This window comes from Microtus ochrogaster, chromosome 19 (assembly GCF_000317375.1).
Source record: "Microtus ochrogaster isolate Prairie Vole_2 chromosome 19, MicOch1.0, whole genome shotgun sequence".
Lineage (NCBI taxonomy): Eukaryota > Metazoa > Chordata > Mammalia > Rodentia > Cricetidae > Microtus > Microtus ochrogaster.
Genome location: NC_022021.1, coordinates 29479001 through 29490386, shown reverse-complemented (window position 1 = coordinate 29490386; position 11386 = coordinate 29479001). Strand labels below are relative to the sequence as shown.

The window sequence follows — 11386 nt, the reverse complement described above, 5'->3', positions numbered from 1 at the left end:
TACCATAGTAGAATTAATTGCTTTGTGGGCTACTGCAGTGACGGACACCTGTCACTTTGCATCCACAGAATGTACTGCAGGAAGAACTCTAACATAAACCATTATTATATTTAACAATTACAAATTGTTCCTAAATTCTTTCCCAATGGGAAACATAAACAGCATTCCCCTTTCTCCTAAGGTGCCAATGACACAATCCCATCAAAGTTCATTCTGGGAAACCAATGAGTTTATTGGGCTTCTTTACAGAGCAGAGGTGAGGGGGTGATTTAGAGGGGTGTAGCTGCTCCTCCCCCAACAGGCCACACCTGGAAATCCTTTACTCAGCAGGGATGAGGACTTCCCTATAGCTGCATGGATAAGCCCCTCTCCTAGTGTTTCCTCAGCCTGTATACGTTAGCCCCTCCCTGAAGCCATGTGCAATTAAGTGGCAGTAGTTTTTAAAATAACCACTCTAAGGCTTAATATTAATTACAAACCATTTGGCCTATCAGCTCAGGCTTATTATTAACTAGCTCTTACAACTAAATTAACCCATTTCTATTAATCTGTGTATTGCCATCATGGCTTATCAGTGGTGCTCTGGCATGTTGTTCCTTGAGCGGCTGGAGGGCATCTCCTCAACCACCTTCTTTCTACATGTATCTATATCTGGATTTCCCACCTAACTATATTCTGCCCTGCCACAGACCAAAGCAGCTTCTTTATTAACCAATGGTAATAAAATATATTCACAGCATAGAGAGGGGCATCCCACATCACATTTTTTCTTTTTGTGTCATTATGTCACAGGTGAAGCCCAGTGAAACTGGAGATTCATTGGGTTTCCCTAACCTGAAAGAATATGAGTTTAAAGTCTGTATTGTTGATCTTATTCCTAGATTCAAATGAGGAATTACCTTTTAAGTATACAATGATAGTATCTATTATGACTATCTGTGAATTCCTATAGCTTGTCTTGGTTGCTGCAACTGAATAACTCTGTTGAAAGGCAGGGTAAGTTATAGCAGCTTAACTTAGCTATTTATATATTATAGTTCATAAGAGTAATTGTCAAGTAAAAAGAATATGGTCCTGTTAACAGTGAAATAGCAATTTGACAATACATATCAAAATCCTTTACTTAAAAACAAAACGTACTTCCTAGGCAGCAAATCCTTTTTTAATTACTCACTCTCAAGAAAAAAAACAAAGCACAAAGCTGGAGTGGAGCACACAGTTATAATTCCAGTGCTAACGGGGAGGAGACAGGTGGATCCCTGGGGCTTGCTGGCTAGCCAGTTTTGCCTAATCAGCAACCTCTGGAAAGAGACACTTCTCAAAATAAGATAGACAGCATGGAGAAACAACATCCTAGATGGTTCTCTGGCCTCACGTTCACACACATGCTTGAACACTCTCATAAATATGTATGTATACACAAGCATGTGTATGCAAACACACACACACATACAAAAGAAATAGCAAAATGGGAATTAAGGATTTATCTACATTGTTCATTTTCACTACCAGCATTATATATAAAAGCACAGAACAACTAAATGTTTGCAATAAGTAGTCCAGGAAGTCCTCTGGTCCCACCATTGTCAAATAAGGACAAAGGTTTAATAAAACAAAAAGTGGTGATAATGGTGTATGAAAAAAAAAAGGTTTCTACTTTCTTCTTTGTGCCTTTTTGAATATGTTTGTTTTTAATTTTTAGTAATAAATAACAGTATTTTGTAATTAAGAGTTATTTAAGGTCAATATCATATGTAGGATTAAATACACAAAGTTTGTGTTGGATGTTACAACTCTTTTAAAATACATGTTTTAGCCGGGCGGTGGTGGCGCACGCCTTTAATCCCAGTACTCGGGAGGCAGAGGCAGGTGGATCTCTGTGAGTTGGAGGCCAGCCTGGTCTACAAGAGCTAGTTCCAGGACAGGCTCCAAAACCACAGAGAAACCCTGTCTCGAAAAACAAAAAAAATAAAAAAATAAAATAAAATACATGTTTTATTATACCTTGGAACACCTGAGTCTAAAACCATAAGTGCTTGATAACTATATAACTTTATGCAATGAAAGCTCTTAAATAAGGATGTGCACCTCACACCTGTGGCTATAAAGATCAAATATACATAAAACACTAAGGAAGAGTTCCAGACACCAACTGCTTACCTCTGCTGTTTTCTAGAACATACCTACTTACCCTAATGGTCTCAAAGCAATGTTTTTACCCTTCAGAGTCTGCTTTCCTCAAACAAGTATGCATAAGAAAATAACAGACACTTACGTCTTAATCTCTGAGCCTACCACAACTCCCAAAGTGCACTTTCATCCCTTTGTAAGAAATAAGCTTGGCTCATAAAGATTATTGCTCCCTTGCAACAAATTAGCATTGTTTCCTTCAGTTTGCAAGGTAGCTAAATAATTCTTCATGTTTCCTGACAAAAAACTAAACACAATTCAGAACATGTCAAGAAGTGCATGCAGCACACCAATAGCAGACAAGACGATGTCATCCATATAGGCACACATTCAGAGTGGGTTAATTATAACGGAACATTTGCTCAATTGTAACTGTGCAACCCATAAAAGATTCCAAGAGCCAAAGGAAAAATTTGCCTTTGACCACAACAAAGCTTGACTTACCATATTCTCCAAACATTAAAATTACAGGTTTGGAGAGAAGATGATGATTAATATTTGGAAGTATGCTAGTTTTCATGGGTTGGTATTAACACCATAGTAGCAAAGTTGATTTATTCAAAACCAAAATGCCAATTGACTTAACTGATAAAATTTTAGCACCTCATGTATATTTAGATTGTACTGTTCAAAACACCAAATCAAAAAGCCTTAAATATTTAAAGCCCAACTCCATCATTATCCAGTGATCAAAATATTATTCAATATTATTTCCAAATGCCTTTATAACCTTGTGAAAAATAATGGTTCAGGAGTACTGTCTTCTATGTAGATTGTGACTGATGATCATTATACACGATAAACTCACTGTAAAAAGAAAATTAAAGGTTAAGATAATTTTGGAATTTGAAGAATCACAAATGTTCAAAAAGAGAGACAACAGGAGAGAGAGAAAACTCAAGCAAAAGGGAATAAAAAAAAATTAAGAAGAAACCAAAGCAACTAGTGAGAATACAAACAAGCAAACAACAACAAAAAAAAACTGACAAAAAAAATTCATCAAACCCCAAATTCCTGAAATCAATTAAAAAAAATCCCATCAAAACCTGAGGATTCATCAGAGTTACTTTTAACTTATTCTTTTTCCTCTGGCTCTGAGATGCTACACAAACTCTCCGCCTCTTAGCCACATCCCAGTTGCGGTAGTAATTTAAATAATTATTTTAACTCAGGTATGTGACATAATGAAGGCTAGATGCTAACTCATGATCCTAACAACAAAGACTTAAAAGGAGCAGACTAAGAAGCGAATGATAAATGTAAAAGAAAGCAGTTTCCCACCACTAAGAAGAAATGCCTTAAATATAACCATTGTGTTAAAGGTTTGCTGCTAAAGCTCCTTTTAGAACAACAGCACAGGTGACTATTTCACTTTAAAAATGACAAAAAGCCAGAATGGTTTCGCTCTTGCGTTGGTCCACCTAAGAGAAGACTTGCCACACCAGGTGACGGGGATTCCAAAGCATAGCAAGAGGCACCAGCAGATGACTCATCTTTGGCAGGGCTTGCGGGGCAGAAGCGAACCAGGTCAGTGGGTAAGGAGAACACTAACCCTTCAACAAGCCTCTAAACCTCGAGGACTTCAGTGGAAGAAACAGAGTTACTTTGATATCTGGAGACTCCTTTTGTTTGTTTTTGTTCTGTTTTGTTTTTCAAGACTCCTTTATAACAAAGTAGTGTTTTTACAAAGCAACTCTAAGATTTAGTGTATGTTTAGGATATCACACTACTCATTATCTGTTTTACTGAATTACTTCCCACAGTCTAGTAAGGAAGGACTCTTAGAACGTTGGTTATCTACAGACATGAGGGTAGATAAGTAGCTTATACAAGCTCTCACAGCCAGCATAAGGCAAAGCAGATCCAAAGTGAGGCATCCTGACCACAGAGGATGGATTTCAATTTCCCATCTCACCTCCAATCCAGGCATCCTTTTAAAATGCAATTTGTTTCAAATAATTTCTATGGTTCCATTTTCATAAAAAATAAAAATATTCCCCTATTTTTCTTCCAGATATATCAAGACAGAGTCCTTAAAAAGTCATGTTTAATACAGAATTTAATATTTTACTTTGTGGGTAATTATTTCATTTAGACTATGGATTTTTTTTTCTAATTTTCATGGGAGAAGTATAAGTAAAACAGAACAAATAAGAATCATTTTGTTATTGAAATAACCTGCCCATTAGTGATCATTAAGTCAAAGAAAACTGAAGATAACTACAAAACCAATTTAAGAGAAAGGGAATTTGATAGGCAACTGAAAGCATTTTGCTATAACTGTCTCCAGTATTTTGTTCCCATAGGCTAAATAACATAAAGAGGGAAAAGGAATTTTTAAATTTCTATGATGCAGCATTGCCTTTATGCATAACTGTATGTCTCTGGCTATATTTGAGATCAAGTAGTACTGACGAGATGGCTACATAGACACAGTTCTACACATGTACGCAAATACGCATACGCCATAAACATGCACATATATATAATAGCTACGATGGCCAGTCTTTTCTAGCCTTTCCTGGGCCCAGAAAACATTGATTGCCTTGTAATTATGCTGTGTTTTTAGTTGCATAAAGGACACTGCTGGTGACTTTTCTAAACATCTCACGTTTCTCAATTTATATTGTCACTTTCTGTTCTATATTAAGCTTCCAAAGAGCACTGGATATGATTCAACCTAATAATACTTTCAGTTATATAAAATGATCCTTTTTTTTCCTGGACCCAGATTAATTCCAAAGCTAGAAATATGTTTTAAGGCTTATTAAAATGAAATGCACTGTGTGTTGGGTAAGATTAAATGCGATTAATCAGGAAGTAAAATATTTTACATTAGCAGCAACCACAATATAGCCCTTTACGAGACGAGAGGGGAATCTCTACATAGTTAACAATCTCAAATCTTCAATGGATACAATTCCTCTATCAAAAAGAATCATATGTGCCAATTTGAGCCTTAAAACTTTTACCCACTAAGGAGACAGCTGTGATTAGAAGATATGCAAAAAGAGAATAGTTCCATCACCGAGGCAAAGCTTTCCCACCTACAAGATCTTTATTTGAGGTGCTTTTTACTAATTACTTTATATCTCAACACTGTTTATTATCAGGGTGTCAAACTATTTTTGTTGTGTTTTCTTTCTTTGGTTTACAAGCTCTGTCTTGTTCACTCTCCTTAAAAAGTGGACTGCATATTTTTTTTATTGTTTTTGTGAATGAGTTAGAATCATAACAGAAGGGACGGGGTTCAAGAGAAGGTAAATGAGCTTTCCAAAGTAACAAAAAGTAACTATAAACGAAACCTCGGAAGGTCTCATTTTTAACATGCTTTCTTACTGCAATGCTTAATGAATAAATGAATGAATGTATGAATGAATGTATGTATGAATGAATGAACTGTGAATACTCGTCATTGTTTGGGTGGTTGGTTGGTTGGTTTTGTTGTTTTGTTTTTCTCTGTGTAGCCCTGGACATCCTGGAACTTGCTCTGCAGACCAAGCTGGCCTTGAACTCACAGCTTCTGCCTGCCTCTGCCTCAGGAATAGCCTTTGCTTCCTTTCAATTAAAATCACTTTGAGATCTCTCTCTCTCTCTCTCTCTCTCTCTCTCTCTCTCTCTCTCTCTCTCTCTCTCTCTCTCTCTCTCTCTCTCTCTCTCTCTCTCTGTCATACACACACACCACTCTCACTTTCAAGAACGAAGGGTTTATAAATGCCTGTTCCTCTGTCAATAAGTAATTGATGCAAAGAAGATGTAGAAACACACCTGCGTGAGAGGGATTTAATTCCATTATAAAAAGGAATCTTGCTCCCCCACCACCAAAGAAACACAAAGGCACGTTATCTAACGCACAAACCAATATTAAGTTTTTTATGGGGCTAGCCTGCCTTTTGCTCAACTTCATAAATCCTCTTCATTTTTATTGGACTTGAAATGCGTCTCCTACCCTCTCCCTTGCTGCCTGGGAGTCACATTTTTAGCGCAGTTTGCACACTCGCATTTCGCACGGTCATCCTAATCTAATCGCCCCCGACCTCTTCAAAAAGCCTAAATTAGCCTAGCTTCTTGGCTATGGGTTGAGTCAGAAGCACCGCAACAGCTTCCCAGGGTTTTCTCTCTGCAGGCACATCGTCGTCTTCTTGTTCCCTTGCCTGCATTTGAGAAACGCATCAAGGATACAAGACACTCGCGGGAAGCCCTGCTGGCCCCTGCTGCCCTAAAATTAAAGCACAGCTTCTCTTGGAATTGCACTTTAGCTTAAAAAGCCCTGCACACGCAGGGTATCCGATCTGATCCTCAGTCCCGGCCCGTGGGGTGTGTGTGTGCGCCGTGCTATTTCATAGGTGAGGTGAGGATCGTGCCCACAGCCCCGGTCCTAAGGGCCGCCCACTGCCAGGTGGAGGAAGCAGCCGACTGGCTAGAGGGCAGACGTGCCACCCGCAGCCTCTCACCTGGCGGCCGGGCGACCGAGACCTGGGAGCAGGGCCTGGCGGTGACGGCCGCTCGCAACGTCGAGCCCCCTCCCACCCCGTCCATCTACGCCAGGCTGGGCCGGGACCCCAGACCCCGACGCGCCGCGCGCGCCCCCCCCCCCACTAGGCTCACCGTCGGATCTCTCCAGACAGCGCCGGGAAGGGACTGAGAAGCTTCGCGTCCGCTGCAGTCTGCCGGCGTCGGAGACACACGGTCCGAGGCGACCACAGCGATGGTCGCCCGAAGGCCTGTGGGCGCGGGGAAAAGAAAAACCCTCACCCAGTCAATAGCCTGACATTTCCCAGTCAGCCTGAGCTCCGCCCACTTCCGCTCGCCCGTCCTCCCCCCGCCCCCACTCCCGTCCCGCCCTGCGCCGCGGGGGGTTATGGGTATCTGGAGGGCTGAGCAAAAAGGAGGAGGGAATCTAATCGGACAGCGAGCCACGCCCAGAACTACAATTCCCAGCAGGCGACGGGGCGTCAGAAGGCGGCTGCTGGAGAGCGGGATGCAGAACTCCGCGCGCGCGGTGGTGATGGAACGTTGCTAGTTCGCGGGTCCGGCTGTGGGGCCCCGTGGGGGGAATCTCTCTGCGCCGCGCGCTGGAGCGGGAGTCTGGGAGCAGGCAGATCTTCAATTAATGCACGCATTCAAAACCCCTAAATCCGTGGACGCAATGCACAGGTAAACCGATTGCAAAAACGGGGCAAAGCATGAATGAATCGTTTGAATGCTTTTAGGCCGCGAATGTTGCTCCTTGCTCAAATAATCTTTTTTTGTGAATGGTTGCCTAGCCCCTTTTTTTGAAGAAAGTGGATGGATGCATGCTTTAGTGAGAATATCCATGTGCCTTTCAATTCGGCTCTCTAATTGGGTTTTCCTCCCACTCTTTTGAATCATGGTATGAATGCTGTCCCTCTTTTTCCCTCCACGGGAAGAAATTATTGAGGCCTTCTGCGTGACCATCAGTCCCAAAGCCTTTCATAGTGGGGTGTGTATGGGTTTCCGATTTTCTCTTTCATTCTTGGAATCTTACTGGAGGCATGTTAAATTGCAGTACTGTTTCTTGGTGACTTTTCCACACTGCGTACTTGACGCTTCTTTCATTCCTGCCTTGGAATTATTTAGGGGTGTGCTTTCAAAAGGATTGGGGAATGTGTGCCCTTCTGCAGGAAGCACCTTCAGGAGATTCCGGACCAGAGTAGCAACGTCACCACCAGCTTCACGTGGGGATGGGATTCCAACAAGACTTCTGAACTGCTCTCCGGCATGGGTGTCTCTGCCTTGGAGAAGGAGGAGGTGGACAGTGAGAACATTCCACATGAACTGCTCTCAAACCTCGGCCACCCTCAGAGCCCCCCAAGGAAACGGCTAAAGAGCAAAGGCAGCGAAAAAGACTTTGTGATCATCCGTAGGCCTAAGCTCAATCGAGAGAACTTTCCAGGTACCGTATGGCGCTAAAATTCAAGTTGTGTAAGAAATGGATTGAAGTGTTCTGTTTGAACTAAGTTGATTGAACTGTTTCCTTGGGGAATCTTTAGGATGGGTACCTAAAACCGCCTAGTTTTGAAGTTTTGCAGTGAAGTGGAAAGCAGTCTCTTTCGGAATCTTGGTAGGTCTTTATCTTCTGGTTCACAATTGACTTGAAACTTTTAACCCAGGAGACAGCATTCCTGCCCTTTTCCTTACAAGGGAATCTGCCCGCTCAAAGTCCAGCTCAGCACACTGATAAATGGGGATATAAGCAAGGGTCTCAGAGGATTGCTTTGGTCCTAATTCACTGCTCTGTACCAGAGTGAACTTTATATCTTAAGCATTTAGGTTATTTGTAGACTCATTAGGAAGGGAAATGTTAATCTAGGAGGAGGATGTTTACCTCCCTGCTCCACTTGTAACAGACTCTTGGGGTGCTGAATTTCCATTACTGTGGCATTATAGTTACGGCCGTAGAGCCCTAAAACTTAGTCTGGTCCCCAGTGTCCCCCTATATCCAGCTAGCTAGTCATTATGGCTAAACCTCGTGTGTAACAAATGATCCAAACAATGGGTTTATAGTTTCAGCTTTTCTCTCTGTTCTATCTCCCGGATGTAAGATGGATTGATGAAAAAGGGATTTACCTTAAATTAGTCCCTTACTAGTGACTCCCCTTCCCTGATTTCCCCAAGCAGTTGTAAATCAGTGCCCCCAGGGCAGATCAAGACTCCAGCACTCAGCCACAGAGTAAATATAGTGTATTGACCTGAGGCATTGTCAGGGTTTTTGTGTTGCTTGTTTGGTGGGCTTTTTTTGTTTTGTTTTCTTTTAGTCTTGTAAAAGAGTGATTCGGCGGCAAGTCTTTGCTGCAGAGCTACACCGTGTGCTCCACAGTTTAATGCTCCGAATACAGCAGTGAACAAAACATACACATTTTTAAAGAGCTTAGAGCGTCCTTTCCAGTGAGGGGATTATACTGTAAACACAGTGGACATGCTCTTTTATGTGATGTGTTAGGTCCATGGCAGCTAAAAACAAAAATACATGAAGTGTGGGAAAATGGAAGTCCTGGAGTCAGAAGATGGAGGGCAAACTGGGTGTTGACGAAAACCCTTAATTGGGCAGCGACCTTTAAGCAAAGGCAAGGAGGAGAGGAGCAAGAGTAGGTCTCAAAAATGTCTCCTAGTGAAGGCAAAAGGAAGAGCCACTGTAAGATCCCAGAGAACAGGGCGAGCCGTACAGTCAGGGTAGAATAGGGAGGGAGAAAGATGGTTTCCGGTGGACTTGGGTACTTAACCGTCTTGCCTCATTGAACACTCCCGATCCTCCTTTTTTGTTTTGTTTTTGTTGGTGTTGTTGTTTTGAGACTGGATTTCTCTGTATAAGTGACCCCGGCTGTCCTGGAACTCTAGACCAGGCTGGCCTCAAACTAACCCCTGCCCACTGAACCCTTGAAAGGGACACGTTGGTAAACAGACTGAACTGTAGCCGGTAGAGGATACATGCATGCTCTGAGACTTGTTACCATATGGGGAGAGAGGAGCAGCGGTCGGAGTCTGGCCAGAGTTGAGACTGTCAGTGGAGGTGAGCAGAGTCGACAAGGAAACAGGATGTGTGGTGGATGGGTAAACAGACTGAGGAAAGCATAGATGTGAAGCCCTGCAGAGCCAACGTCAATAAATACCCGCTCTGTAGTCTGGTGTGGTGGCCCACGCCTTTAATCCAGCACTCAGGAGGCCGAAGCAGGTGGATCTCCTGTTAGAGGCCAGCCTGGACCAAACAGTGAGCTCCAGCAGAGTATCTCAAAAAAAAGAAAGAAAAAAATCTGTTCTGGCTTCTCAAAACCTCTGTAAGAAAGGGAGCCAACCCCACATCAATGCCAGGTATGGTGTCTGGTGGCCACATCTCTAGTCCCGGGGCTTAGGAGGCTGAGGTGGGAGGCTAGGGGATTCCCGGAAAGCATGAGCTTTGCGGTGAGGCTGCCTCAAAATTGGAAACCTAAGCAAATAGATAATAATCAGACCTTGCTGTGTAACCCTGGTTGATTTGGTATTCACTGTGTAGTTTTGAAATCTCAGCCTTCCTCTTGCTTCAGCCCGCCTCACAAGCGCTTAGAAGGCAGCCGTGAGACACCACACCCGGCTTCTGTTAGTTTATTTAATAGGCTCTCCTCACCCAGAATGACCTTGAACTCGGGACAGTCCAGTCTCCACTTCCCTAATGGTCAGATTGTAGTCAGTCAACCCAGAAATGAGCCTAGACTTTAAGACTGACTTTTAAAACGTATGCCTGAAATGAGGGAGGAAAAATCATGACTTTTAGGATTATTGTGACCTAGGAATAGGGAAGGCAAAGGCATGCTTTTCTGCATACATGGACTTACATGTGCATGCATTGGTCAATTGCTGAGGCTAAGGAGTGAGCTCGTGCTGTAAGCTGAGAGAGACAGCTGCAGGAGAGGAGTCCCACCAAGCCCCCAGAAGCCAGCCTAGGCCTCCAGTGTGGTGGGGTTCTCACTGCAGCGAATTTTGCTTGCAGTTGTCAGGACAGGTGGCTAATAACTCTGCCAGGATTAGGGCAGGACAGGCTCCACCTGCTGCACACAGCAGTCTGGTGACTGGCCTGGGGCTTTTGTTGGTTCTTTGCTAAGCAAGCTTTCCCCACAGGCTGCATTCCAGCCTCACATCTGGCAACCCCTCATCTGTGTATGTGGGATGGTGAAAGCTGTGTGGCCGTCCTATAGCAGAGCAGGTCTGGCTGTCCCTTGGGGCCAGGGTACAGGAGGAATTGGGAGGAAGGAGTCCAGAAATGAAGCCAGCGGCGGAAAGAGGGCAATCGTGTTTTGTTTATGGTCATTAAATGCCTGTTGCCTGCCTTTTAAATAGGTGAGGACCATGAAAATGTGGCTGAACTAATGTGTTGAGCAGCTCTTCCATGGCTGTTAAACCACTGCAAACTGCAGACCCTACAAAGGTTCTCTCTCAGACTGGAAACTCCAAAGTTCAGGGTATATCAGAATCCACAAGGGACCTTGTCTGAAGTAAAGAATTCCTGAGCTGCTGATCCAAGAATTTCCTGAGCCTGAGAATCTGTGTGTTAATATCCCAAGGCAAACATTTTTCCTCTCAGTGCTTTTTTAGCTAGTGAGAAATATATTTTATATTGTAATAGGGGGATTTGAAACAAGAGATTCATAGAACTATCATTTTCCTGTCCCTAAGATATTCTATTCTACATTATTCTTAAGAT

At 42.9% G+C, this 11386-nt stretch overlaps 2 protein-coding genes across 2 annotated transcripts in view; one reads left to right on the top strand and one right to left on the bottom strand.

Annotated features, from left to right (window-relative positions):
• Lmbrd2 (LMBR1 domain containing 2) overlaps positions 1-6985 on the bottom strand; it is a 41183-nt gene extending 34198 nt beyond the window's left edge. The window contains exon 1 of the mRNA XM_005356613.2: positions 6799-6985. The gene's annotated coding sequence lies outside the window, so the exon portion shown is untranslated. The remainder of the gene's footprint in view (positions 1-6798) is intronic.
• Positions 6986-7182: 197 nt separating this feature from the next.
• Skp2 (S-phase kinase associated protein 2) overlaps positions 7183-11386 on the top strand; it is a 28868-nt gene continuing 24664 nt past the window's right edge. Inside the window, exons 1-2 of the mRNA XM_005356612.3 lie at positions 7183-7347; positions 7836-8107. Of these exons, the coding sequence (XP_005356669.1) occupies positions 7304-7347; positions 7836-8107 (316 nt within the window). The 5' untranslated portion in view covers positions 7183-7303. The remainder of the gene's footprint in view (positions 7348-7835; positions 8108-11386) is intronic.